Here is a 26,180-nt window from a genome sequence, read left to right on the forward strand (position 1 = left end):
AATACATGATATAATACAATATAGAAAGCATTTGTGAAGTGTCCAAGTAATTACCTCAGGGTCACCTGATTTTTATATGCATAAAAATGAGAAAGACAGTAATAGGAAGGAGGGCTCAGCTTTCGAAAAAGATCCATTGTGGAAATCCTAACATGTAGGTGCTGTTAGATAGGTTCTCTTTGAGTAATTGTGAGACATTTGAAGGCCTAACTTTTTAAGATGCAGAAAGAGAAAGTCTTGGGAAATTAGCAGATTAGCAGACTATATTTTGAGACATTATGAATCATTAGCTGACTAACGTGCTGGTTGATGTGCTTTTATTCTGACATTACTTTGGATAAATAAGGAGGCTGCTGTAAAGCAAACACACAGACTGATTTTCAGTCCAGGCCCGTCCCACAGGCTGGCCATCTGTGTGGCCACCCACTGGTCTGCTACACTACCACAGGTCAGCACCATCCATCACCTCGACTGGCTAAACACCTTTTTATAGTGCGGGGGGCTGCCACAGGGAGGAGGCTGCAACTCTCTAAGGACTGTTATTCAGAAGATAAACCACATTTACACACACTCCAGTAAACATGCTCAGTCCATTCATGTCACATATGAACAGAGAAAAGGGAACGAGAAAATCACTGCCAGCACATTGTACCACATATGGACTTGCCTATCTTAGTCTATTTGTTATAGATTTGTCATTTTTCATTCAGGTATTGATAGACTGTTTTAGTTACGTAGTCACTTTTTATAGTTGTTTTGTTTTAATGGAAAACTACTGCAGTTGGGCATCATTCTTCATTCAAGCCAAATGTACAGTATATGTGTGCATATGCAACAGTGGGAATTTAGAATAAATTTCATCATTCCTCAAAAATAGTTATAAAATATATGTCTCAGACTGCGTTCAGAAGTTTGACGAAGTAAGAAAGACAGACAACACAGAGTTTCATGTCCATTTAGATCATCTAAATGTTGAGTCAAGTCTTTTTAAACAGTTGAAAAAAAAAAAGGTTCTTTACTGCTTTAGCACAAGACAGTGGAAAGAAGCGTCAGTGGGAAAGGTCGAAGAGAGGTTAAGGCTTAATGTGGAGGGTTTGACTAAGGATGCACACAAAGGAAGTAGTAGAACAGAGGAAGAGTGCAGGAGGCTCGGCTAGAGGAGGTCTGCAAGGTTGTTTCTGCTCAGCTACAGGTCAGTGAGAGGGGATGCTGCACGTGGTGTCAGGTTGAGTACATGCAGCTAAAGGCTAATGAATACTTGTGATGGACACCATACGCAACCTTGTTGCCTAGACGTGAGAGCTTTGCCTGTGCTGAAAGCCTGAATGCAGCTAGCATCAATGATGGTTTTCTTTTGTTCCGCTCACACTGAATAAACCTCTAAATTATCTGTGTCCCTAATACATCTCTGGCTCAGAGCAAAACTTATTAATTATAAAAGGGCCATTCTACTGAATCATTACCTTTTCCGTCCCAAGGACATTACATGCATAAATATGCATGAAAAGTAACTGTATAATACATCATATAATCAAGCAAAGTGTCCTACACTTTGTCCTAATTGCAATTTGAAGATACATTATTGCAACCCTTAATAAAAACTACCTAGAACACTGAAAAATAAGTATTTCATCTTGTTCCTGTAACATTACACTTAACCATGAAATATAATTAAAATATTCTTTTTGTATCATTGTGTCACTCTATTTCCAGTTTCGCATAAAATTTTTTCTCATCTAAAAATCATGATGTTAGTTAAAACACACATTTTAGTTGTGGTTTTTCAGTCCTGTTAGCCTGACACATTTCCACCTCTAAAACTTTGGGACATTTCTCTAGTCACATGATCATCAGGAATTAGCATCATTTGAGTGCCCTGGAGGTCATTTTTCTTTTCCTATACTTTTGTAAATTGTTGGTTTACTGTAAATACGTATATTTTTTATTTATGTAAGCCACTTTAAGTGCTAATTCTTCTGCTGTCACATAGCTTAATGTATTTGCAAATTTCTCTGCTAAAAACTCAGTCTTGTTACTCAAATAAAGCATTTGGCATTAGGAAACAAATCAAACAACAGTTTCGATGAAGAAATGTGATTGGACAAAAGGCATTTTATGAGTGTTGATATTCAGTACGACATCACTGGGACTTTAAAATCAATGGGAATCACTTTGCTTTACAGGTGATTCACATTAAGGGTTGTTAGCCTATATATCTTGAACCATAACAAAGCACTGCTAAACTGAATACATTTCCAAAATAACATTTAAGTTAAATTATGAATGGTCGTCAGAAGAGGACAAAGGGAAGGAAAGAAGCCTGGATACTTCAGTGCAAACCTCCAGGTGTGCTTTTATGATTGAGAGCAGAGCAAAGAGCGCCTGGCGTTTTCTTGTGTAACGCTTGTCTGCCTGTTTACTCACAAATGGCACTGAGACCCCGCGGACCAAAGCATGTACATAGTTGGAGTGTCGCTTACCGACTGAAAAGACTTCAATGTGTTAACTTTAACAGGGCACACAGGAGCAGTATGGCCAATTATACTTATCAAACAGATAGAATTAGAAAGAAAGGTTTGCCTAAAAAGCGCACAAGGTAACATCTGCCTATTCAGTGAAGTGACTGCGTAGGCTTTGTTTCACCCAATAAGGTATTCTAACAATTTCACACTGCTATCTGCAGGTCCAGGTTGTGTTGACTCCAGAGGTTACGAGACATCCTTCTCTCAAGCCGTGTCCTTCGGCTCCTGAGGTATTTTCAATCTAGTTGGGATATATCATCCCTAAGGCATTTTCTAGGTTTGCCCCAAGGTCTCCTTGAAGCCCAGCATGCCTGGAATACCTTTACAAAAAGGCGTCCAGGAGGCATCCCAGGGAGATGCATGATCCTTGCTACTTGCAAAGCAGCAGTAGTTTTTCTCCAAGCTCCTTCTTGAAATCCAAGCTCCTGATTCTATCCCTGAGGATGAGCCCAGACACAAGGAAGGGAAACCAATTACAGCTGCATACAACTTAAATCTCTGTTGTTTGGCTATATTGAATGGTAAGACATTTTGCCTTCAGGCTAAGCTCTATTTTCTGCAACAATTCACCTGTCTGGTTCACTTTACTTGTGAAGAAGAAAATATCCCCAACTGGTTCACATGTGGCTGCAAAGCTTCAAAGTACACACTGGTGGTCATGGTGCAAAGAGGTCAACATAATTACATTGCTGCCACAATGCTGAGATGCAATCCCAAAGTAACCAAAGAAGGCATGACTACAACTAGAGATTCTGTTTGTGTAAATAAGAAAATTTAACATAAACATGCCAGTTCGTACAAGTCTTTGACATGCTTTTTAGTCTGGACCTATTTGTCTTTCGAGAAGCTACCAGGAGCTGCTGCTGTGACAATTCCCAGGGTCACAGAGGCACACTATCCAACCACCTTGTTGGATGTTCTCTGAGGGCATTATCCCTCCCTCTTGACTTAGGTGTATGATGCATAGCTGAATCTTACAGTGACTTGACTTTTCAGACAAGAATCAAGCCTTCCTCAGATATCTGCCGATTCAAAATACTTGGCTTAGAGATTATATTTTTTGTGTCACTGAAATATGTGACAGGCAAGAAGATGTTAAGTAGAGATGGGGATCAAAAAGTGACCGAAGAGTAACTGGAACAGAACAGAAAGGAAAGGAAAGGGCTCGAGAGTTAAACGTTCAGTATAAAGATGAGAAAGGTCCACAATTAAGTGCTGTGTCCATGCATCATTAAGGAAATTGCTTTAGATTTTGGGGCACAGATTATTTCAGACATGGTTCTAATATGACAGGCTTTAAAGTTGTTGGGTAATTTCTCAGCAAGCTGATCCCCCACACAGCCTCAGGGTTTATACATGCCCTCACACAGAGTACGTGGTTCACTTTCCTACGCTGACGGCAAGCAAGAAATATGTGCCTAGGTGAAGTTAAACTTTTAATCAGCTTTTCCCCCTGCACCACCAGTGACAGTGATAGTTTATAATGAGCTATAATGCACACAACATGCATGCAAGCATATATGAACATTATTTTACAAGTGTGTTAGACTTGTTTTAATAAAGTTCCCAGACCAGAAACCTTTCTAGCAGGAAATCTTAAAAATAAAAAGGTCTAAAAAAATCAATTTTATTAAGTGAAGTTGTGTGGATGTAAATTCAGTTCAAGTAAATCCGGCTAATTGTTGGGCAGGAAGAGGAGGGATAAAATTAAAGACCAACAACACAGATGAACAACACATTGTTTCCCACATCTATGAATACCAGTTCAGAAAGAAACTTTAGTACAATTATTCATGATCATCCAATGAAAATCAAGCACATTTTTTGTGTAAAGTTGTAAAAATTTTTAGAGCCGTTTGTTCAGCTAAAAAGCACGAATGACAACTGTTTTTTGTAGTCTTGTAAAAGTCAGTGAATGTATTTAAGTTTAAAATGGTTATTAATTATTAATTGATTAACTGAAAAAAAAAGTGTCGGGTAATGAAAATAAATAATAAAAGTCAAGAATAAACAACTAAATCCTTTCCATGACAACTGAACAACTCCATCCACTAAATGCTGCTTAATTCACACACTACACAACTTTACTCCTGATTTTCCACTCGGTGCAGTTTTTTGGCGCACTGTGACAAAAGCGCCAGATCGGATGCAAAACAGAGTTGGCCCAGCGCTCTTAATCAGGGCTAAACCTCTATGTGTGAACTGCTCAGAGACACGAGCAGGTGCATGGTAGACACATTCTAGATATCTAGCAGGCTAAATATCTGGACCTGTTGAGTCCAACAGCCAATGAGTGTGCAAGACCCTCATCCTCCTAGGGGAGGGGTTGCTTTTAACAATAGGAACTTCCTTGTTTGTAGTGAATTTGCAAGACAAACCAAAGTTGTTGCTGCACCTAGAGAAAACAGGCTATAAATAGTAAAGACGTGTGGAAACAGGCTATTGTTTGAACACGTGATACAATGACAACACCCCCTAACCCTTCATTGCTGCAAATCAGTGCACCAACAACTTGGCGCGTTAGCTTCTGGCAGACATTTCCTGTGTCACTTCTAGTGTGTTTTTGTAACAAAACCTGTCGCTTTTTAATTAGGTTAAAGCTTTAAAAAAAAAAAAAAAAGGAATTGGGACCTTGTGTTGTGATTTTTTTTGGTGATGAAGCTGTCTCGAAGGCATTTTACTAGGGTGTGATTCTTATTTATGGATCTTGTTGGAGAAGGTGCAGAATAAGCATGATATTGTGACTTACTGGGGTTGGGCGGGAAGAGTGTGCAGGTCTTGCAGTGGATGATCTCCTTGACAACAGGAACATCCTGGGAGAGGGGTGCGGGTACCATACCGAGGCCGGGCATCATGGGATTCAGGGGAGTAATTCCAGCCATCATACCAAGGCCAGGATCAAAATCTGAAGGCAGGAAAGAAATATGAATGAGATTAGATAGTTGTTCCATCCTGGGAAAGGAGAGAACACCTACACAGTAACATTTAAACACAGACTTGTTTCCAAGCAGCTAACCTTTGGTCAGGTATCAATTCAGCCCATACAATCTTTTCATTTCATGTTGTGTACTTATTCTGTGCGTTATTCTCCCGTCAACACCAATGATACACAATCAGCTTCCTCATACTGGAATACACATCCATTCATGAATAAATCATCCCGTAAACAAAATGCATACTTCAAGAAGTTTTGACTGAGTCACTCTCTCCGTCACTCCTCCTGCTTGAAGGATGACCTTATAGATAATGTTCACAGTCGGGTCTAAAACCTACGTAAACAGAGAAGCTTATATTTAAAATATTGATTTACAGTGCACTTGGGAAAGCATGCACACACCTACACACAAGCACTGACATCCATATCCACCACATGCTTTAATGTGCACACGCGTCCAAGTATGGAGCTTTTTGAAATGGAAATGATGCTGCCCTCCAGTATGTGCCTCAACATCACCTTCAGAAGTCTGTAGTTGACAATTATGCCGCAGGGTGTGTAATGTTTATGCACCTGTGTATGTGCATGCAGGAGCACTGCTCGCAAAAACAAATCCTTCACTGGAGATTATACACACAGTGTAATACACTAGGCATGAAGCGGAATTAATCTGAACCACCATTTTACAGGAGGTGTTATTTGCTGACTGTAAGACACAGTGGAATAATGAAATGCTTAAATAAACAAACTCGGCAATGGACAAAATCTGAGAGAAATACAACTGCTCAGCAGTAAATTCTACCGTTACAAAGATATTAATGTTTAGTTTTAATCGACACTCTCAGAGATGTTTTAATATAACTAGATGTTTATTATTATGGTGTGGATGTATGTGGATAATATTAGAATATAAATATAATGCAGACTACCACACAACAACACCACCACCACTAACTATTACCTCAGTAATAAACGTATAGTTGAATTAACACCTCTCAGAAGGTTTTGCAGAGTTTCATCATTATAAGCTTCAAAAACTTAAATGTTTGTACCTGTAATTAACTATTCACTTTAAGTTTGTTATTATATTTCCCTCCAACAGGTAAAAATGGCAACAAACATTTTTTGAGTTGATTACAACTCTGACTTTTCTGATTATCAACAGCAATAAATCCAGCGTAGGAGAATGAATATGTACTGTTCTACAGGATACACCATTAGCTGAAAATAGATTGACATGCCCATCCATTTTCTGTGTTATTCTCATATGTGTCAATTCATGTCAACAACACTAGGGAGTTGCTTCAACAGGAGAGGAGCTTGGTGGCTGAGGGCTCTGCCTCCCATTCTACTTTTGGAGACTCTAGGAACGACAAGTAGTCCTGCATTCTCAAAGCGCAGCGATCTATTCTGTTTATTATTACAGGTGACTAGATTTCCATTGGGCTTAGTCCACATTGCCTGTCTATACGGTGGTGGTGCCACTTTTATCGAGGAATAATTACTTAGCCTAATTAATACTTAATAAGGCGATTCATTAATTTATTATAATACGTGTAGTTCTGTCTTCTTATCCCATAGATTAGAAGTAACTTCCTCTAACTCTACAGCTGGATAGAAAATGGATGAACATTTAGTGAAGGAGAATAAAGAAATATGCACATTACAGAAAAATTAGAATCACTCCCAGAGCCAGAGATTTAGAGTGTAAATAAGTTAATAATGTTAGACTAATAAAACTTTCTGACAAAAATAAGGAGGAAGACGAAAGAAGAAGAAGATTAAAACAAAATAGATGGGAAACTAGGTCTGTTGATGGCCTCACCATTAGTCTCTAACCAGGTATCCGATTGAGAGGGAACAGGTGATAAGGACCCTAGTTGCCAGGTGATTGATGGCTTCTTTTGATCGTTAAGGTGAAGGAAAAGAAGACAGATAGCAGGAGGTAAGATAAGAAAGGGTGTATAGAAGATGGGAAGCTGGTGCAACATCCAACCTGAATGCCTACTACACAGAAAGACTCAATTTAGTGTTGTACAAAGTTGCAAAAGGAAGAAAACATGTCAAAATATTTTCAAAATGATATTCCATTGTCTGCTGAGCCAATGCTGGACTGTTCCAGTGGTACAATAAGGAAAAAATTATTTTGAGTTCATATGTCGTATATTGATATAAAGCAAACTGGGTTGCAGCTCACAAAGAGGAAATGATCTGGTTACATCAGCGCACTGCCTTTGCAATTTCACTGCAGTGCTGCTCATGTTCCCTCTGGAGCGTGCCTATGTATTTATCCTTGTTCTTTAAGAGCCTGAGACCTGAAGCAAGCATGTATCAGATCTGTGTTTAATAAAGGAGATTATTTACTTCTTCCTAAGGATTTCCATTTACAGCAGAGTTCTCCCTTCACCACTTTGAACAATGTAGCTTGGGGACAGGTTTCATCACCAACATACCATTAATTCCTCCCTCCTGCAGTGCAACTCATTACAATGTATGTGTTAAGTGGAAGCAGATGAACATGCAGGCTAGTGCACTTCATCCAATATATGCATTTATGCAGTTTGAGAAGGGATTTGCTGTTATGGTCCAGAAATAAATTAATTTTATCTTGCTTTAATGTTAGTTTGAGTACAGTTTAGATTTAAAAATGCATAACATGGATGAAAAAAAACGCACTTTCCCCAAAATTTACTGCCTATCACAGCTGCAGCTTTAAGAGGATAAACTCTTTCACTTATGGATGTCTGAAAGTACAAAACTCCACCCGATTAAAGTTTAGTTGCACCAACAGCAAGTAGTCTGGCAAACAAATTTAACAGCTGGGGCAATTTATACATCTGTGCCATGTGCAAGGGATGTATGTTAAAGAAATGTTTGTCTTTCTCTGATTTTTTTCCAGACAAGTCAATTATCTAGAGAGCTACCTATTTCACCAGATCACGTCAGGTTTAGAGATTTCAGCAATACCCAACTGCAAAGTTCAAATACCCAGAAAGAACTTTGTCACCCTTCACTGTTTATTTTATTTTATGGGTTTCTTTAGGCTTCTGCATGTAGCACTCCAGTAAGGAAATGGTTAGAATAATTATATTGCTCCTGTCCTGGTAGCTCAGTTCATGTAAAGGCAACGTCCTTGGGTTTGAAGCTGACCTGGGTCATTTGTCTATTTCTTCAGCCTGGAAACCAGACAAATGTGCCAAGCTCAAGTTTCATTTTCTCTGGAAGGTATATCTGGCCTCTCTACCATTAAGACAGCTTTTTAGCCGGCCAGATTCTAGGGAAGCCAATCACAACCGTTTATCCCATCTGGGATGGGTTTATGATAATGATTGCCAGAGGAGTGTCATAGTTACTAACATAACTGGCATTCTACGTACAGTGCTGCTTCCTAGGCTCACAAAAATGTCAAACTAGGCACACAGATCAAATATGAATCAAGATTCTGTTGTTGTTTTTCTCTCCTAATTTTTTTCAGAAACAAGTTAGTATACTGTTTAGCTGTAATTCGAGAAAGTTTGTGACTTGGCAGCCACTGTTTTTCTGCTTCAACATAGACTGAGTACCACCCCAACTTGCATTGTTCAGCACCATTTCGTTTTGTTGCTCTGATTGGTTGTACGCCATGTTTTGTTGCTTTGACTGATTGGAGGCATATCCAATTGCAACAAGAGGAGTTTTAGTCTGCATCTTTGATAACTCCCTGTGGAAAGTAAAAATTAACTGAGAGGTTCCAGACTAATAGATATTTGTGAATCAGTTTGGCAATGGCATGTTCCTATATTTATTCTCAGTGGTGTAAACCATAACAGAGAAAATGCCATTCAAAAAATCTTTAGTCAAGCAGTTAAACTGCTTCATAGCCACACTGAACCACTCTGCTCCACAAATGTTTCACACCAAATAAAGTGATCCTTGCAAACAGTAGCTTTACCTACACTTGGAGCCCGACAAATGTGTTTTTTCTTTAGACTGATAACCAGTGGCGATTGCCACAAAAAAAAGTGGTGAAATATGTACTGCTGTGTTGACATTTCACTGACTAAATACACGCTAGAAAGCCTTCATCTTTTGTTCAAAATCAGCTACTTATCACAGGTAACCGGCACAACTTCTCATTAATTCCCCCACCGCCTCAGCGCTTTACACAGTCGGACACTCGTCTTCTGCTGACTTCAATGGGGAGGCGTAGAGCTGGTTGTTCCACTGCAGTGAAACTAGATGGTCATCGGATAAATGCTGGGCTTTGTCCCGCCCATCAGACACTCGGGGTCTCTGGGGGTCTATGGAACAGTGGGCTGGCCCGGACGCTCGGCTAGACAGCTCATCCAATCATCCATGGGGATTGGACGAGCTGTCTGAGGTGGAATCCTTTTTTTTTTTAATGAGCGAATCGGCAATCTTGAAGAATAAACATCAAGCGGAGCATTTTCTAAGTTTTTCATCCCGTTGTTCTGAACTGATCCGGAGACTTTACCAGTCCCCAGCGACTTTGTCTTTGCGGTTACTTTACCCAACGAGCAGCGGCAACTGTGGAGCTTCTCCCCTCGTCACGATCAATCATACTCACAGGAGGTCACACTTCACAGTAGCCTGGCGCAGCAGCTCCAGCTGGGCCAAGGCTGTTTAAGCAGCCTAGCTCTGCTGGTTATTGAATAACACTGGTCAAGTCTCTCGGAAAGATGCCTAGTTGTTACTACAAGGTCACAGATCATTTTCTTGAAAAGGAACGAAGGGTTAACAAAAACATTTATGATGTAGGCTGGAAAAATTAGCTTCCCCTCCTTGAAAGACCAGCTGCCGCCACTGCTGATAACAATACGGATATTAGTGAGATAAAAATCACAGATTACAGCCATAGTGACCAATAGAGTGAATTTTTGAGTTGAATGAAAAAAAAACTTTTCTTTTGGATTGTGTACCGATTTTGCACCTATATTACTGCAAAGGAACTCAGAAGGCTGCTTTCCTAAACAAATAACTTCATTAAAGAATATTTGATATATCATTATACATTAAAGGATACAGTGTATTATACTATGTTGTCAACCAATTCTAGAAATGAACACTGAAAAAATAAAGAATTAATAAAAAATTCAAATAAATAGCTAATTGGAGTTTTTTGTATTATATGCTCTGTAAAAAAGGTATTCATGTCAGCGCATATCAGAAAACATAAACACCAATATTGATAGATAGTGATATGCTTGGCTCTGGCCAATATTATCGACCATCCAATAAATCAGTCAGTAAATCTGACAGTACAGTGAAACCAAGTCTAATCTAATCTAATTTTGGTGTGGCATTGCTTCTTTGACTTAAGTTAAACTATAATGCATCAAAAATATCCTCAATGATTTTGATTTAGTTTTAAGAAATAAAGAAACATTCTGTCTTGAAAACCTAAGCGATATTTGTATCATAAACTAATAATGGAATGATAACTGTGATTTAAAACACTGAAGGGCTCGAATACAAAACAATGATTACATTATTGGACATAGAAAAGTTCTATGAAACCATTACTTATGTTTAATTTATTCAACTTGTAAACTTGATGAATGGTAATTTAGAGACCCATCTGGAACAGACTGGAAAAATCATAGCTGGTTCAAGAATGAAAGCTATAGTTGTACAAATGGGAATAGATGATTCCAGCCGTAAAGCACTTGACTAGTAGATCGCCAAGAAATTAATCAGCAACAATTTTGAGTCATAGTTTAAGGAAAAAAAAAAGACATTCCAGCTTTGCAAATGTGAATATTTGGTGGTTTTCTTAGCCTTTTATGAAATAAAACTCGATTTTAGAGTTTTAAACTGTTTTGTTGAACAAAACAAGCAATTTAAACTTAGACTTTGGGCTCTAGGAAACATTGATGAGTACATTTTATTATGTCCTCTTGAAGAAGAACACCAAAAGAAACATTAATCGTTCTTACCATGCTTGTCTACGAGTGTCAGTATCACTCATGTAAGAAAACTGCAATTCTCAAACATCTCCCTGCTAACGCCTCACCTTCTACACCAACACGCATGAGTGCACATGGACACATACACACTTGTGGCTTCTGCTCGCATTCTCCTTTTCTTCTACCTTCCACCTGATGTTAAAAAAATCTCCTGGAGGTTTGTTTAAAGCAATTACATTTGGAGGTGCCCATCAATCAGGAGTTGGAGGAAAAAAAAAACCTGACATTTGATTGTGTGAAGCTCCTGGCTATTAATGTCATCCTCCTCTTCCCTTCCCGCCTCTCTCCTCTCTGATTTCCACAGTAAACGTTGCTTCTAGCAGTCAGTGGGGGGTGCGGGGTTTGAGGGGGACATAGACGGTTGCTATGAGGCATGCTGGATAATATTCTCTAATGAGGCGAGCTAGCCACGCCACCTGGAACCCTACCAGCGGCTGAAGTCTGTCTACTCAATTTCTGCCAAGAGTTACCCTCTTCACATTTTTATATTAACATCTCAGACTTAATTTCTCTTACAAGAACATTTCTCCAGCCTGCATCTAACATGAAAGAACGAAAAAACTCCTCCCTGTTTATAAAAGTTATTCCATCTTCTTCTTGCATTATACCCAAATCTGCTGCCTTATCTCCCAGAGTCCTTTTTATCTGACACGTCTATAGCCAAATCCCCATAACAAATATTACTTTTTACAACATCTAGCCTTCAATCTAATATAGCTGCCATGGATAGGAAGACCTGTCAGAAAGTCCCATTTCTGGAGCCTTATAACTGCTCTATTTCTTTTCCCCAGACATACTGTATATCCACTCTGTCCGCCTACATGCAGCCAAAAACCTCTGGCATCGTACCAGTGCAGCGCATGAGCAGTCAGCAGAAAGGGATGGCATTCAGTCCAAGGTTTTGAAAACACTTACGGCAAACGAATGACTGTCAACCAGTGAATTTCGTACTGTTAGTCCAGATGAGCTAATGTGTGAAAATGAGAAGACTCTGATTCATATCTGGGGTACCTTGTGCCCTCTAAATTCATATGAGGAGCACTGTTTGGTGATTGGCTATGAAGATAGACATGTTTTCATATATTCCGCTGTGGTTTTGTGTCTGTGTGTATTTGTGCACAGTGGTGAAGGGGTTTGTGGCAACCGTGGGGGAAAGGGATGAGGACGAGTGGGATGTAGCAGACAAAGAAGTGGCTGTTTATTCACGGAAGAGTCGTCTGTCCCTGGAGCCTGCTTATCTATTCTCCAGGGTGTTTGAGTTTCTGTGTGCATGTATCCATGCATAAGAATGTGCATCTAAATTAATTCTTATAACCTTACAAATAGATGTGTGAAATGCTAAATGTTTTTCTTATGGTGGAGTATGTGTATGTGTGTGTGTGTGTGTGTGTGTGTGTGTGTATGTGACCAGACAGCATATTTTATGTTAGTTACCCACATTTTCCTTTAGTCCAATGAGCAGCTTTAACTGAAAATGTGAGAAAAACTGGCTGATAATATCAGATATATCTATATATCTAGATATCTATATTTGCAGAAATTATGGGATTTAAGAAGCCCACATGCCCTATATGTTGTGCATGGACTGGGCTGCTAACTTTCAAAGTCAGACAAATGCAAAAATGACAAAGGCTGGTAACATGCATGACAGCAACGTTTCACCAAGCCTGACTAAAAGGCGGTTGTGTGTTTAAGACTCTTAATGCTGTGTGTGTGTGTGTGTGTGTGTGTGTGTGTGTGTGTGTGTGTGTGTGTGTGTGTGTGTGTGTGTGTGTGTGTGTGTGTGTGTGTGTGTGTGTTTATACTGTATATACATATACATACATAAAATTAGATTTTTTTTTTACAGTTCACCATTTCAAGTCTCAACAAACAAACAAAACAAGAAAGTGTGTATTACCATAAACCATCTTGGGAGGTCTGTATTTTGAAAAAAATAAATATAGAGGAGGAACTCTATAGCTTTCCATCTGGTTCCGCTTATAGGCTGGACGTGCTAGAGAGAACACTGATGAAGGTTGGGGAAATACATGGTGAACACTCCTGGAAAAGGATAATCTCTCTGTCTCTGTCAGATGTCAAAAATGTAGAAACCAGATGTTGATTCTTGCTGTTACTGTTCACATTTCGGCTCCGTTCTCACAGTTCACACTATATCTGGGATTTTACTCAACGGGTTTTTGGCTTGCTTGCTTACCATACGACGTGATTTATCCAGGCTTTTACCTGCCATTATACGGCTTAGGCACAGCGCCTAAGCGTGTTTGCGGCACTCTTATGCCGCATGAAAGTAAAAACATGTGGCGAGCATCTGGAAGAGCTGATTGACGGGATAGACCTCCGCTCATTGTCTTCTGCCAATAGCACAAGGTTTCTCCCTATCCTCTTTCGCGGTGTGCAAACAATCCTGTGTGTGGCAGGCAGGAGGACGCCGCTCTCCGTAGGTGGTTATGTTTATGATTTTGGTCTGAGACTTTCTCTGGAGTGAAACTTTTTAAAGGTGTCACTGCTTCCTTTTTTTAATGATGTTCTCTCTTCATTTATTCCATTGATGGTTTAGAAAATCAGTGAATAAACACATTTGGAAAACAGAACAAAAGGTAAAGGAACAAGACTGTGTACATAGCAGAGTAGAGGTAAGTGACACCAGCCGTTCACGGGTACGGTCAATATTGCCATTGTGGATAGTGTACTACTTCTACATGACATTGTGACAACAACATGTTTTTTCTTAAAACAAACTTGATATCATGTGGACTCGTGGCTCTAACAGGAGCATCAATCATAGTTTCACAATCTCATAGTTTGTGGTAAGTCTACTTTGATGGTTAAATCATTATGGCTTATAATCACTATCCTATTTTATAATATGAATGGGATTTTCATTTCTTCAACCACATCGTTTTTGCTTCTTCGGATGTAATGTCTTTCTCACTGCAACCAACAGAACCACGAAGCTCATATATTAATGATTGTGCAATGACATCCCCAATATGCAAATGAGTGTATGATGGCATTTGCACAACGCCATTTGACCATCTGTAGATTTTGCTTGTCCTCATGTTTTGGCTAAGCATTAGCCAATGGGATTCATGTATTCAGTAATGTTGCTATTGGTGACATCAAATCAAAATAACTGGATCCACCTGAAACTACACCACGTTTGACACTTTTTGGTTAGAAAAAAAAACAAATCCAACCATCCATCCAAAACAAATTCTCATAGTACTGTATATCCAGCCCCTGGATCATTCACCACAACTTTCTCTGACCAGACGGAAACTCTTGCTGTGACTGTGACTTTTAAAATGTTCCATAACCAGAGGAACTGTCTCTGGTCTGTTTGAACTCTAAATAGTTAAGCAGAAATTCACCTCACATAGTTTGGGACTCGGGAGCTCCAAAAGCTGTTTGCGAGCGGTGCTAAAGTTGTGTAGTGGGCACTTGGCATTACACAACCCCTTGGACCTTGACTTCTGCCTCATTCTATTGAACTTAAGTTAGCATCTGAGATGTTTGTCAGATTTCTGGTAAGTTTTTTAACTTCATATTTCTGGTTATTGACATTTTTCCGACCTGGGGCTCTGGTTGCATTCTGAGGAGGGGTGGGGTCTCTACTTGAATTCTCCCCTGGTTTTCCTCCTCATGTGCTGAGTTTTTGTTGGAGGGGACAGTTTGGACTCGCTCAGAATCACGAAACACATATTTACCTCAGACAGCTTTACAATCTGTCCAAAAGACAACACCCTTTATCCTCGGATCCTTGACTCAGATGAGGAAAAAACTCCCATAACAGGGAAAAACCCATCTAAGAGTAAGAGAGGAGGGATCCCTCTTCCAGGACCGACAGACATGCAATAGATGTCATACATGCAGAATAGAAAGACGTACCTAGCAATTAAACTTTGATACAATAAACAGATGACAATGTTATGTAACTTAGGACAGCACGGAATTAGAAAAAAATCCAATCTTGATGACCGAAATTGCTTGATCATGGTGTGAATTTTCGCACCTCGTGGACTTCTGCCACAAAGACAGGCCAAACACTGCTTATCTGAACACAATGACCACATTGCCATGATAACATACCTTTTGTCACACATATTTTGCCTTTAACAAATACAAAGATTGCGATTAACTGTGGTCTCCACACTAAGTGAAGACCTTGAAGTGGAGAATCAAAGGTTATGGATCAAATAAGCCAAAATGATTTGCATTACTTACCGTACAGTACATACAAACTCGACTCATGCATGTGGCTTGAGTCCAGGCTCTCCCTCTATCCAAACATGCTGCTTACACAAACATGTAATAATAACTTTCTAAAATACACAACCACTGCCCGGTCCATCTCTAGAAATACAACTGTCATCATTGCAGACATGCACCGGCTTTGTGGGGCTTCAGATTGTTCAAGGCTTTGCCCACAGTGGTCTGTTTATCCAGCTGTCTGTCTGGATAAATCCACTTGGCTGGAGGCCGGGTAAGACTCGCTGGTGAAGAAATACATTCTGGGCTCACAATGGATGAAACTGAGGCAAACTCATACCTGTAATGAAAGCACTCCAGCTAAGGCGGTCTCTTTTAATGCATGATTATGAAACTGACACATAAAAACCCACTTAATCCTACATACAGGCAACATGTGACCACAGACACGCTCAAAGATCAAACGGGAAAGGACAAAGAGAGTGACAGTGGATCCTCTCCTGCTGTTTAAAGGTGAAACAAGAAGATGATGTTCAGTCATGATGGAAAATCAATAACTAATCCACATGGCTTACTCCAAAGGCACAAGGTGCTCTGGGAACAAGTCCTGCATGACAGAGTAAGACGTAGTGTGACATCATGTAAAAATGTGTGCCTAGAAGATTTGTGCTTACAGATGTTACAAATCCCAAAATAGGCATACAAATGTCATTCTAAACACAAAGTGCATCTTATACAGAACTAAGCAGTTTATAAATAATAATAAAAAAAATCCATCAAAGATTGTGGCGTTGGTAGCCGCTAACCTAGAGCTTCTTTGTCCCCAATGCTTGCTGTAAATGCTGGCATGTAAAAGGAGAGTGATTAAGTGGATCTCTTCCAACTTATATATTTCTCCTGAGGTTCAACAAGTTAAGTTATTTTGGCTTGAGTGAAGTGAAAAAATGCATGGGTGGAAAATATAAGCCTGTGAGTAATATATGTAAAATTCCTTTGGAGTGTGAAGGGATGATAAACCAGCAGCACATTTTGTAAAATGTACATATCACAAGTATTTGTGAGAGAAAAACAAGTTTGGAATGTATTAACAATTATTGATACATTATGCAATAACTCGTCAACTGTCGGACTGACTGCACCTTCGGTTTATAGTGCAGACTGGTTGAGGCCACAGGAGCATGCAAGTGTGACTCACTGCAGTCTAAGTGTGTAAAAGAGCTCAGCTCTGTGAAGAGCAGATGAACAGTGTTGATTCAGTGTGGCTCTGGGTTACAGAGGCTGACTCAGCTGTAATGAGATATAAATGAGATGTTGGGTAATTTAGGCTTCACAGGGTGGAAAGGGGGAGGGGGGCAGGAAAGGAGAGAGGAAGGAAAAAGAGGTAGGGAAACACCAGCTGTCATTCCAGGTGATCCACAAGGGGAGACACAGCTGTCCCCTTAACCCGAGTCTCCTCCCTTTCCATCACAGTCTCCTCACTTCTTTCCTCTCTGCACCACCCTTCTCAAATTGCTTCTAATACATGATGTATTACCCTAGTTGACGATTAAATGGTAAATCTACACAGGAGAGTTTAATTATTTTGCCTTCACGGGACTGTGTGGGTGTGTACAGACTGTGCCTGATTGACATCTACCTCATTCTATTAGTTTGTTGCACCCATGGGACAAAAATTAATTACTTTATTGTTACCTCCTTAAAAATATGTTTTCTTTCACGTATTGGGATGAAAACTGCGTGGGGGCAATATGAGTGCCCTTCTTATTAATATATGGAATCTGGTGAACTTGTGTAATATCAGCACAGCTCCAACAACCCACAACCTGATGCCATGTTCATGTCATAATGTCGTAATTAGCCGTTTCGCATACGTAAATAGTGTTCATGTCAACATCCAAGTTGTAATAACAACTGGGAAACTGTGATTTTCCATAAAGATGCAGTATAAATGACTTCTCTAAATGAAACAGACTTTCCTGCTAAAACAAAACAAACATGGATGCTTTAGAGATGCAAGATGAGCCTTGACTTCACAAAATTCTGACTACTTTCAAATTAAGCTTCCAACCCATTTTTTTTTACCATTGCTTTTAATACATTTTCCTATTATCTTTTGTCTATTTTTTTAGTCTGCGTGCATTCGATTGTTTATTTTTTTAATGATTTGCTATCTGCTTTTGCCTGTTGTCTTTAATTGTTTTTTTCTATGTGTTGTTGCTTTGGGATTTTTATTGTAAATCTCCTGTGTGGGTTTGTGGGGCCTTTAACCTTTTTATACGGCAGACATCTTGGCATGCCTTTTCAGGAAAAGCACTGATGTAACTGATAACCTCTGAATGAACTGCATGCCATTAAGTAGGACTGCAACTAATGATTATTTACACTCTCGAATATTTTCTCGCTTAATCGATTAGTTGTTTGGTCACTAAAATGTTATTAAATAGTAAAAAATGTTGATCAGTATTTCCCGAAGCCCAAGATGACGTCCACAAATATCTTGCTTAGTCCACAACTCAAAGATATTCAGTTAACTGTCATAGAGGAGTAAAGAAACCAGAAAATATTCACATTCATGATGCTGGAATCTGAGAAGCTGGCCTTTTAAAAATAAAAAATAAAAAAAATGCTTAAGCAATCATCGATATTGCTGGCAATTAATTTTAGAGTTGACAACTAATCATTGCAGCACTACCAATTAGGTGAGCTAGTTCCAGGGTCCTGGTATTGTACACACTGGCTCACTGGCACCTCTTACTGGGAGACTTAATGGAGGACTAATGTGTTTGACCTGTTCTTTTCCTGCAATGACAAGTCACAATGTCTGCTGTGAAAAAGAGCTATTCGTTCACACTAGGGGTGAGATGAGAAATTGTCCCACGAGATCTTGCGATATTAAAATGTGACGATATTCCTTATCAAGGTGAAAAGTCGTCTTGCGATAGCCATGTGTATGTGGATAAACGGCTATAGAGTGACATAAGACACAACAATATGTAAACACTGTAAGAAGATAGTGCTGTCATCACCGTAAGACAGACACGTAACATGTGAGCCCCTGCAACTTCTTTAACATCAGGCTACAAGATATAGTCACAGTGTTGGCACCTGAAGGACCTGAAGCCCCCGTATGTGAGAGTAGAGAGAACGCGCCGGTCTCTGCAGTCTATCAGCAGCACCGAAAAAACAGCAGCTGGATAACTTGCCTTCACCAGCAGACTAACAGAAATGTCCCACATCAAGTTTTCATGTTGGCTTCATTGGAAGAAATCAACAGTCTTTAACTGAATCATTTACTTTTTTTCCAAGCCCAGCGAGTGAGGCAGGACACAGAGACACACACTCACTGAGCTGATCAGTCAATGTAGATACGGTTCACGCTTAAAACATGTGAGTACCGAAGGCTACATCGTGACTAACACAAGCACTATTGAAAGCCACCAGAACCACCACCACAGCTCTCTGCTGAAGTCAACTTCAAGAAAATATAATAAGTTACAAAATAGTGTTAAAATCTTGCAGACGGTGTAATGAAAAGAAAGAGCAGTGTATTTGAATTTTTTAAAAGCAGATATTTTGACTTGCCAAACACAGGTGCAACTAATAACCTCTCTAATTGCTTCATTTGATTTATGTTTGCCTGTTTCAGGGCTCTGGCGATTGCTGCATCAATTGCACGGCTAAACGATACACTTAAAATGGAACAGAGCCGTCATTATTGTTATTAGATACGCCTGTGATTTTTTCTGCTATGGGAACTCATATTATCAACTGTAAAAAACTTTCAATGCACACATCATTTGAAAATGCACACTCTTAAATAAATGTCAGCGTGTGTCCAGCATCCAGTCTTCACCTCTAACATTAGATTCAGTTCTTCTACTTTTCATGGAAAGTATGAGTTGTGTCTCTTCTCAGCAGAAAGGCTTTTGCCTACCATCTTTGAAATACACCAGGCCTGATTGTGAGTGTGTGTGTGTGTGTGTCACCCCATATTTCATGAGGAATGCATTTGGGAGACTGTTCGTCTCCTGGTGCGTACACACATGAATCTGCACACACATACACACAAGCCTGGCATATTTCAAATATGAAAGTGCATTTCAGCTAAGAAGTGGGAAGTGATTTATAAAAGGCTTTAGGGAAAGGCTTTCTACTTAGGAAGGAGAAAAGAATAAGTCTTCAGTTCGAGAGTAGGAGGGTGCTGTGCTGAACCTAATGTTATAGATAGTCGAGCAATTGGTAAAGCTGCATATCAGAGTGGCAGATCAGAATACAGTAGCTCAACTTCGTGCTGACTAAATGCTCCTTGAGGTTGAAATAATACAGGAGAAAATACAAATGACTGAAATGACATTGTTTTAATCTCCTTATATGACTTGTTCCCAACAGTTGAATAGATGCTATACACCCAATCATATTGTTTGTTTACTTCACGGTAGACCACTGTGCTTAATTATATATATATATATATATATATATATATATATATATATATATATATATATATATATATATATATATATATATATATATAATGTTAGGGTTAAGGCTGATAATGACAACAGGAATAAACAAGTTTGCCAATTTCACATATGCAAATGTCAGTGATTTGTTGTATTCTGAATCCTGGTACGGCTATTACTAAACTTGACACACAGCCTTAAAGGTTGAAAACAATAGCTGCTTCTGTTTCCACCAACAGATATTGAATTGAGCCAGACAGAGCTAGAGTATGCTGTTCAAAAACTGGTACCAGAATTGCAATCCCACCTTGATGACTCATCGGTTATTCCAAAAAACTTATTTCAAAAGACCAAAACCAGCCACACATGAGAATCCACTTTCTCAGTAGCAGATATCCTACACTCCTACACACACTGAACACTCCAGTCAAAGAGAATGTTGTTTCCACTTCAAAAAGTTGCCCCACAGAACAAGAAAAGTTCCTGTTTTTTTCTATAATTGACTCTAAAAATGCTCTATTTTATATGCAAAGAGTCAACCGACGTTTAGAAATAGACCTAAGCTTAAAAACTATTCTTGATTCATTTTCTACATTGAAATTTCTCACAGTCTTCTATCCGTTTTTAAAAATATTCTCAACACTCTGGTATTTCTTAAAGGGAAAATAGAAAAAAAAACAATTACACCCAAAATTAATAAAATTATTATGGTGGGAACAAGCTAAATCTGCAGTTCTGAAGTAAATACATCTACATTATATGTTTGTTGCAAAATTAGATGAAATAACATCAGATAAATACAAAACTGCTCAAAAATACAAATAAAGAGATTATACAATCTTCACATTCACAACATCTCGATAGAACAAGAGTAAGGATGCCTTTAATGAACCCAAAGGTGCCTGTGGTTCTGGTTTGGGTGTTGTGTGGTAAAGATTGGGCAGTGTGGTACCTGGCATGAGTTGCTGTCCAGTGATTCCGATGGGAGGCATCCCCAGGTTGTTCATAGCTGTTGCCCAAGGGTTGGGGTCTGACATGGGCATCGTCATTGAGTTGGAGTCCATTGTCATGTTACAGATCGCTTCTGCAGAAAGCAACAGAAAAAGGCAGACAGAAAAGAGTGAGAATCCTTTCTGTCATCTATAAATCATCATGATATAGGGTTAGGCCAGGAGAGAAATCATGTTACGGTCAAGACTGAGATAGAAGATTGCTTTCAACAATGTGGTGCTGTCAGGGCATCTCCAACCGCATCCTCTCTAGAAATCTTCCTTCAATTTTGTCTGAGGGGAGCCCACTGTGACATGGCAGTCAGTCTGACACCACAGTGATTTCATCAACACTGTCATTAAGAGTCTATTCATCCTGTTGTTACAGTTTCTGCACTGTGTCAGGTTGGGTTGAACAGCCCGACCTGACACACCAGATGATTTGTTACACAGCACCAACTGAAATCTTATGTGTCTTCATATAAGTATATCTACGCAAATGTACACCAAAGAGTATTCCAGTGAAAGATCCCAGCTTTAATTTTCAAGCCAAAGTAAGAAAATAAAACAGCGTAAAGCTAGATTATCATGGCACTAAGCACAAATCCTGATGCTATCAGGCATTTGCTATGGCGCTTTGCTACAGTGCTAAACCTAGGGAAAATCTCCAACTTAGCACGACAAATACACACACATCACCTTAAACTCACACTCTTTTGCCAAGTGTTGCATAATAAAGCAAACACACTTAGATCCCCATAATAAAACCCCTGCAGTAAAGTCAACATGACTGCATCATACATCCACCCCTCTCTCTTCTCCCTGTCTGCAGTCTATTTCACAGATCTAAATGCTCTTAAACACTCTCCTCTGGTCGACCTCTTTCTCTCTGAAAGACCTGTAAATTGCTGTGACTGCTGGCTGAGTCAAGCTGCCCTCTTCTCTCCTGATGCCAAAGCCAACACTACTGTTAATAATGAAGAGAGCTACACCCTGCACATACTTCACACCTCCATAGGTCTGTGGCAGAACCTACTGTGGAGGTAAGACTCTGCTCTGTGTGTACAACCATGTGTGTCTGTCTGCACAACAACTACTATACTGGTATTCCTGGTGTTCAGACACAGCTGGCATTATGTGTAATAATGTTATTTTCCTCTTTGCCTGGCCCTCTGAGCTACTAATTCCAGAGCTGTCTGCTGTCACTGCCATGGAAAGCTCTGATAAAACCGCCTATGTCTGTATGTTGCTGTGATAATGCTGCTGACGAGGATTTTACAGGCTTGTTAACTAACACAACCCTATTAGCTGGGCACACTTCTGAGGACTTAAAATGAAGGAGGAGAGAAGCGGTGGTGAGCTGTTTTATAGCTGTTTTTAATACAGTTTACAGTACATTAACTGCTGTCACAGCAGTGCTCATGGGTACACACACTCCGGGTTTGACAGGTGATGGCTTCAGTCTAACGGATTCCTCTTGCTCAGAAAGAAATTATAATAACTAGTGCATTGCCTGTAGAAAGAAAGTATTCCAATAAAGTAGTAGCCCGATGAGCCTATACATGCTCAAATGTAGCCCGTCTATGAAAGTGGGACACACAAAGAGGTGTACATGTAGGCTTTCTTACATAGTCATTCACAGACATACCCCACACTGCGACAGACATGGACACAAATTGAGGCACACAAACACAGTTAATGGGCAGTCTGAACCTGATCTGCAGGGATATTTGAGGCACACACATACAGACAGACAGACAGTCCTTGCTTTATAATTAGATAGCTCTGCAAAAATATCCATATGTTGAGGATATCATGATAAGAAGTCAAGGTCTGGGATCTGGTAATTGTAATGAGATATATCTTAAATTGGGTCTTAAATTCTGTGCTACAGTGACTCTAACCTATATAAGCTTGTGAATCTTCAAAGTTTCCTAAAGTTACAAAGGTGGCAATGCAAATAATAACCTCATATTAAGGTATTTACAGTATTTGAAATGATGACTCATTTAGTCCCCAAAATGTCCCTAGACAAAACTGCCCATTTCACAGAGCCCAAGATAATTATCAAATTGTTTGTGTTTATTCCACTGATTGGGCAAAACAAAGATATTGAATCTAGAATGATATAAAACAGAGAGACCCATGTAAACATTTTGTTTGCTGAACTTGAACCAGCAGACATCTGACATTTGTGCTTGATAGCAAACTAAAATAGTTATCAGAATTATTAGCAATTGCAACTTCAGTGGATTTTTTCGTTGTCAGAGGTAGGGATTAGTCAGGCCTAGTTTGCCCTGATATTTAGGGAACCTTTGTTAGCTTTGAGCTGTAAGTAAATCACTTTAATTTTTACTTCAACTCTGATTCCTTCAAATTCTTTGGTTGTTGTGATACTGTCCCAATTTCAAAAAATCCAGGACTTTTTAACACCCCAAGTGAGAATCATGGCCCTAAATATGACTCTGGCATTGAAAAACATCATATGTCAATTTGTCCTCCAATCTAACCTTCTGAATTGTGCATGAAAACACAACAACAACAAGGCATTGGCCTTTGATGGAAAATCATTGAAGGTCAACAGCTTTCCAGAAACATTTCAACAGAATTAATTTCAGTTCCTCACTCGAGTTCTTATTGACTGTGAAGGCTCATATTCAAAGTCTTGTGCATTTGACTGGGTGGGACATAGATGTTAAAGTCGACTGTAATTGCTGGATCAAGTCAACTCCTCTAATGGCCTTCCGACCTTAGTGACAATAGTCACACACCCTTCAGTTTATCCGTTCAACTGTGTTCCTATTCATTAAGGGCTCCAGTACCTTTGTCACCCTCTTTCTTTTCATCGTCCGTAAGTCTGCTCCTCCTTTTTTTCTGTTGCCCGTCCTCCTGCATCGACTCAACTGCCATCCATTATCTCATGTTTTCCCAACACAAACACTTCCCTCCATGAATCAATTATACTTTTCAGACTTGCAGCTTTGTGTGTCAATCATTAGGGAGTTTTGATTTTTGTAAGGCAAAGTGACCTTGAGGGCAGCAGTCAGCCTTGGCTCCCTCTTAAAGGAACCATCCTACACCGTCACATCAATAGATAGAGCTGAGTATAGAATAGCAAACAGCTGCTAAGAAAATCAACACAGAGATTCACTGATGTGCAAGCACACACTCAGGCACAGATACACACAACTCTGAAGTTAACCTTGCCAGAGCAGAGGAGCCAGAGACATTACTGCCAATGAGGAGATCAATGTTGGTAAATATTTTTAACTAAAAATATGGGTTAGAGCACTCTGCTTTGCTGTTTTAAAGCCAATTGTCTGCATGGAATGAAAAGTACCTAATTGAATCCCAGCATTTATTCGAAGGTCAAATGATTAGAGAAAGTAAAAATCAATGGAGGTGAGAAAAAACTAAGCCAAATTATTTTCCTGTTGGCTCAATTTAGCTTGAGCTCGTACATATGTCACGTCTAATTATATAAACTGAGCAATCTAATCATGTTTAGCTAAGACGTCATGACACAAAGATCCAAATGTAGACGCAAGATTAATATACATAAGTCTGGTTAAGCCTGGCTGGATATAAATAGAGCTCCAGGTGAAGGATACATTTATCTCTTCTCCCAGGATGTCAACATTGAAGTCTCCAAATACTGTAGGTTGGATTGGTTTCAGTTACCAAATCAACAGACCTATTGTGAAGATATCATAAAAAGACAACTCAATGACCCAAATCACATGTACTGTGGTAAAATGTGAGAAATTTTAAACAAAGATCATAAACTTATTAAAAATTAAATTTTACAGTATAAAGCTGAGATGATAACCTTCCCAAAAAAATAACAGTAAAGATCTAAAATGATTTGCTGATTTATAGATTTTGAGCCATTACTATCAGTTGGCAACTATTCTGACAATTGATAAGAAGTTTAAGTCAGTTTTAAGCAAAAAATTAGAGATTCACTTGTTCCATCTTCTCAAATGTAAATATGTATGTATGTCAATATATATATTTGCCTCTCGAACTGTACAAGAAGAATACAAGTAATATAAATATGTCAACTTTATGAAAACTCTGGTGGACATAACTTCCAAATTGCAACTCTTCACCAGTATCACCATGATATATTTATATGTGGACGTTGCCCATGGCAATTAAAGCAGTAGTGATTTTGATTTCAGCTGGGGTCCACAGCAGCCCAAGGCCTTCCTGATACCCACTCTCTGCGGGCTGTGACCAGCTTTTAGCTTCCCTAAAAGCTCCCCCAGGAGGCAGATAGGAAATTAAGTCATTTTAAGGCCCATTGGCCGTAAGCCCCAACAGCAGGCTGAGAGACGCTAGGGGCCATTTAGTCTAAAATGCACATGGTTTAAACAGCTAACTACAGGTTTATTATAGTACCTAGAGAGGAAATTCAAGAGGCTGCTAAAAAGATAGCAGGGTGGAGCCAAAAAGAAAGAAAGAATAGGTCTCTTTTAGTGGACGGATGTGGTGCTGACGAGACAAAATGACAGGAAGAAGAGCGAGAGAGAGAGAGAATGGGAGCGACCTCCAATTGAACTTTGAACATTGCAGCAATGAATAACGCATAGAGTCCTGATGATAGTCATTACCACAAAGTAGGAATTGCACAAACCTACAATTACTGCATGATATAATGTCATCACAGGGCACAGACAGATGAGTGTAATTAAGTTTCAATATATGTCCTCCAACCAAAGGAAAAAATTCTGAAACTAAGACATAATATTGGAGGAGATGTCTGCCATCTGGAAGGATGTGTGAAGTGGCCATACTTATGCATGAAAAGCACATAGTAGGAAACATGCCTTTGGTGCACAATTGCTCTCTAAGAGCGGATGCCTCTTTGACCTTAATCTTCTCCTGAATGCAGGTCTGTATGTTTGTCTATAAGTGTTTCTGAGTAGGGAGGTACGTCATAAAAGCACCTTCAGGGTCATCTGATAAAAAAATGTAATCGTAATGTGAGAAGAACCTAAGCCCATGGACATTAAGGTGCATGCATCAGTGGAAAACCTCATTTTGAGAACAATTTGTACAACTTTATCTTCGATGAATAATCAAAGCCA

At 39.3% G+C, this 26,180-nt stretch overlaps 1 protein-coding gene across 5 annotated transcripts in view; it reads right to left on the reverse strand.

Annotated features, from left to right (window-relative positions):
• enox2 (ecto-NOX disulfide-thiol exchanger 2) overlaps positions 1-26,180 on the reverse strand; it is a 179,124-nt gene that overhangs the window by 35,054 nt on the left and 117,890 nt on the right. For all 5 annotated transcript variants that reach the window (XM_083915582.1, XM_083915581.1, XM_083915579.1 and 2 more), the window contains 2 exons: positions 21,051-21,182; positions 5,272-5,427 (listed from right to left, as the gene is read on the reverse strand). In XM_083915582.1, coding sequence (XP_083771708.1) covers positions 5,272-5,427; positions 21,051-21,182 — 288 coding nt within the window. The remainder of the gene's footprint in view (positions 1-5,271; positions 5,428-21,050; positions 21,183-26,180) is intronic.

This window comes from Echiichthys vipera (assembly GCF_963691815.1).
Source record: "Echiichthys vipera genome assembly, chromosome: 6".
NCBI lineage: Eukaryota > Metazoa > Chordata > Actinopteri > Perciformes > Trachinidae > Echiichthys > Echiichthys vipera.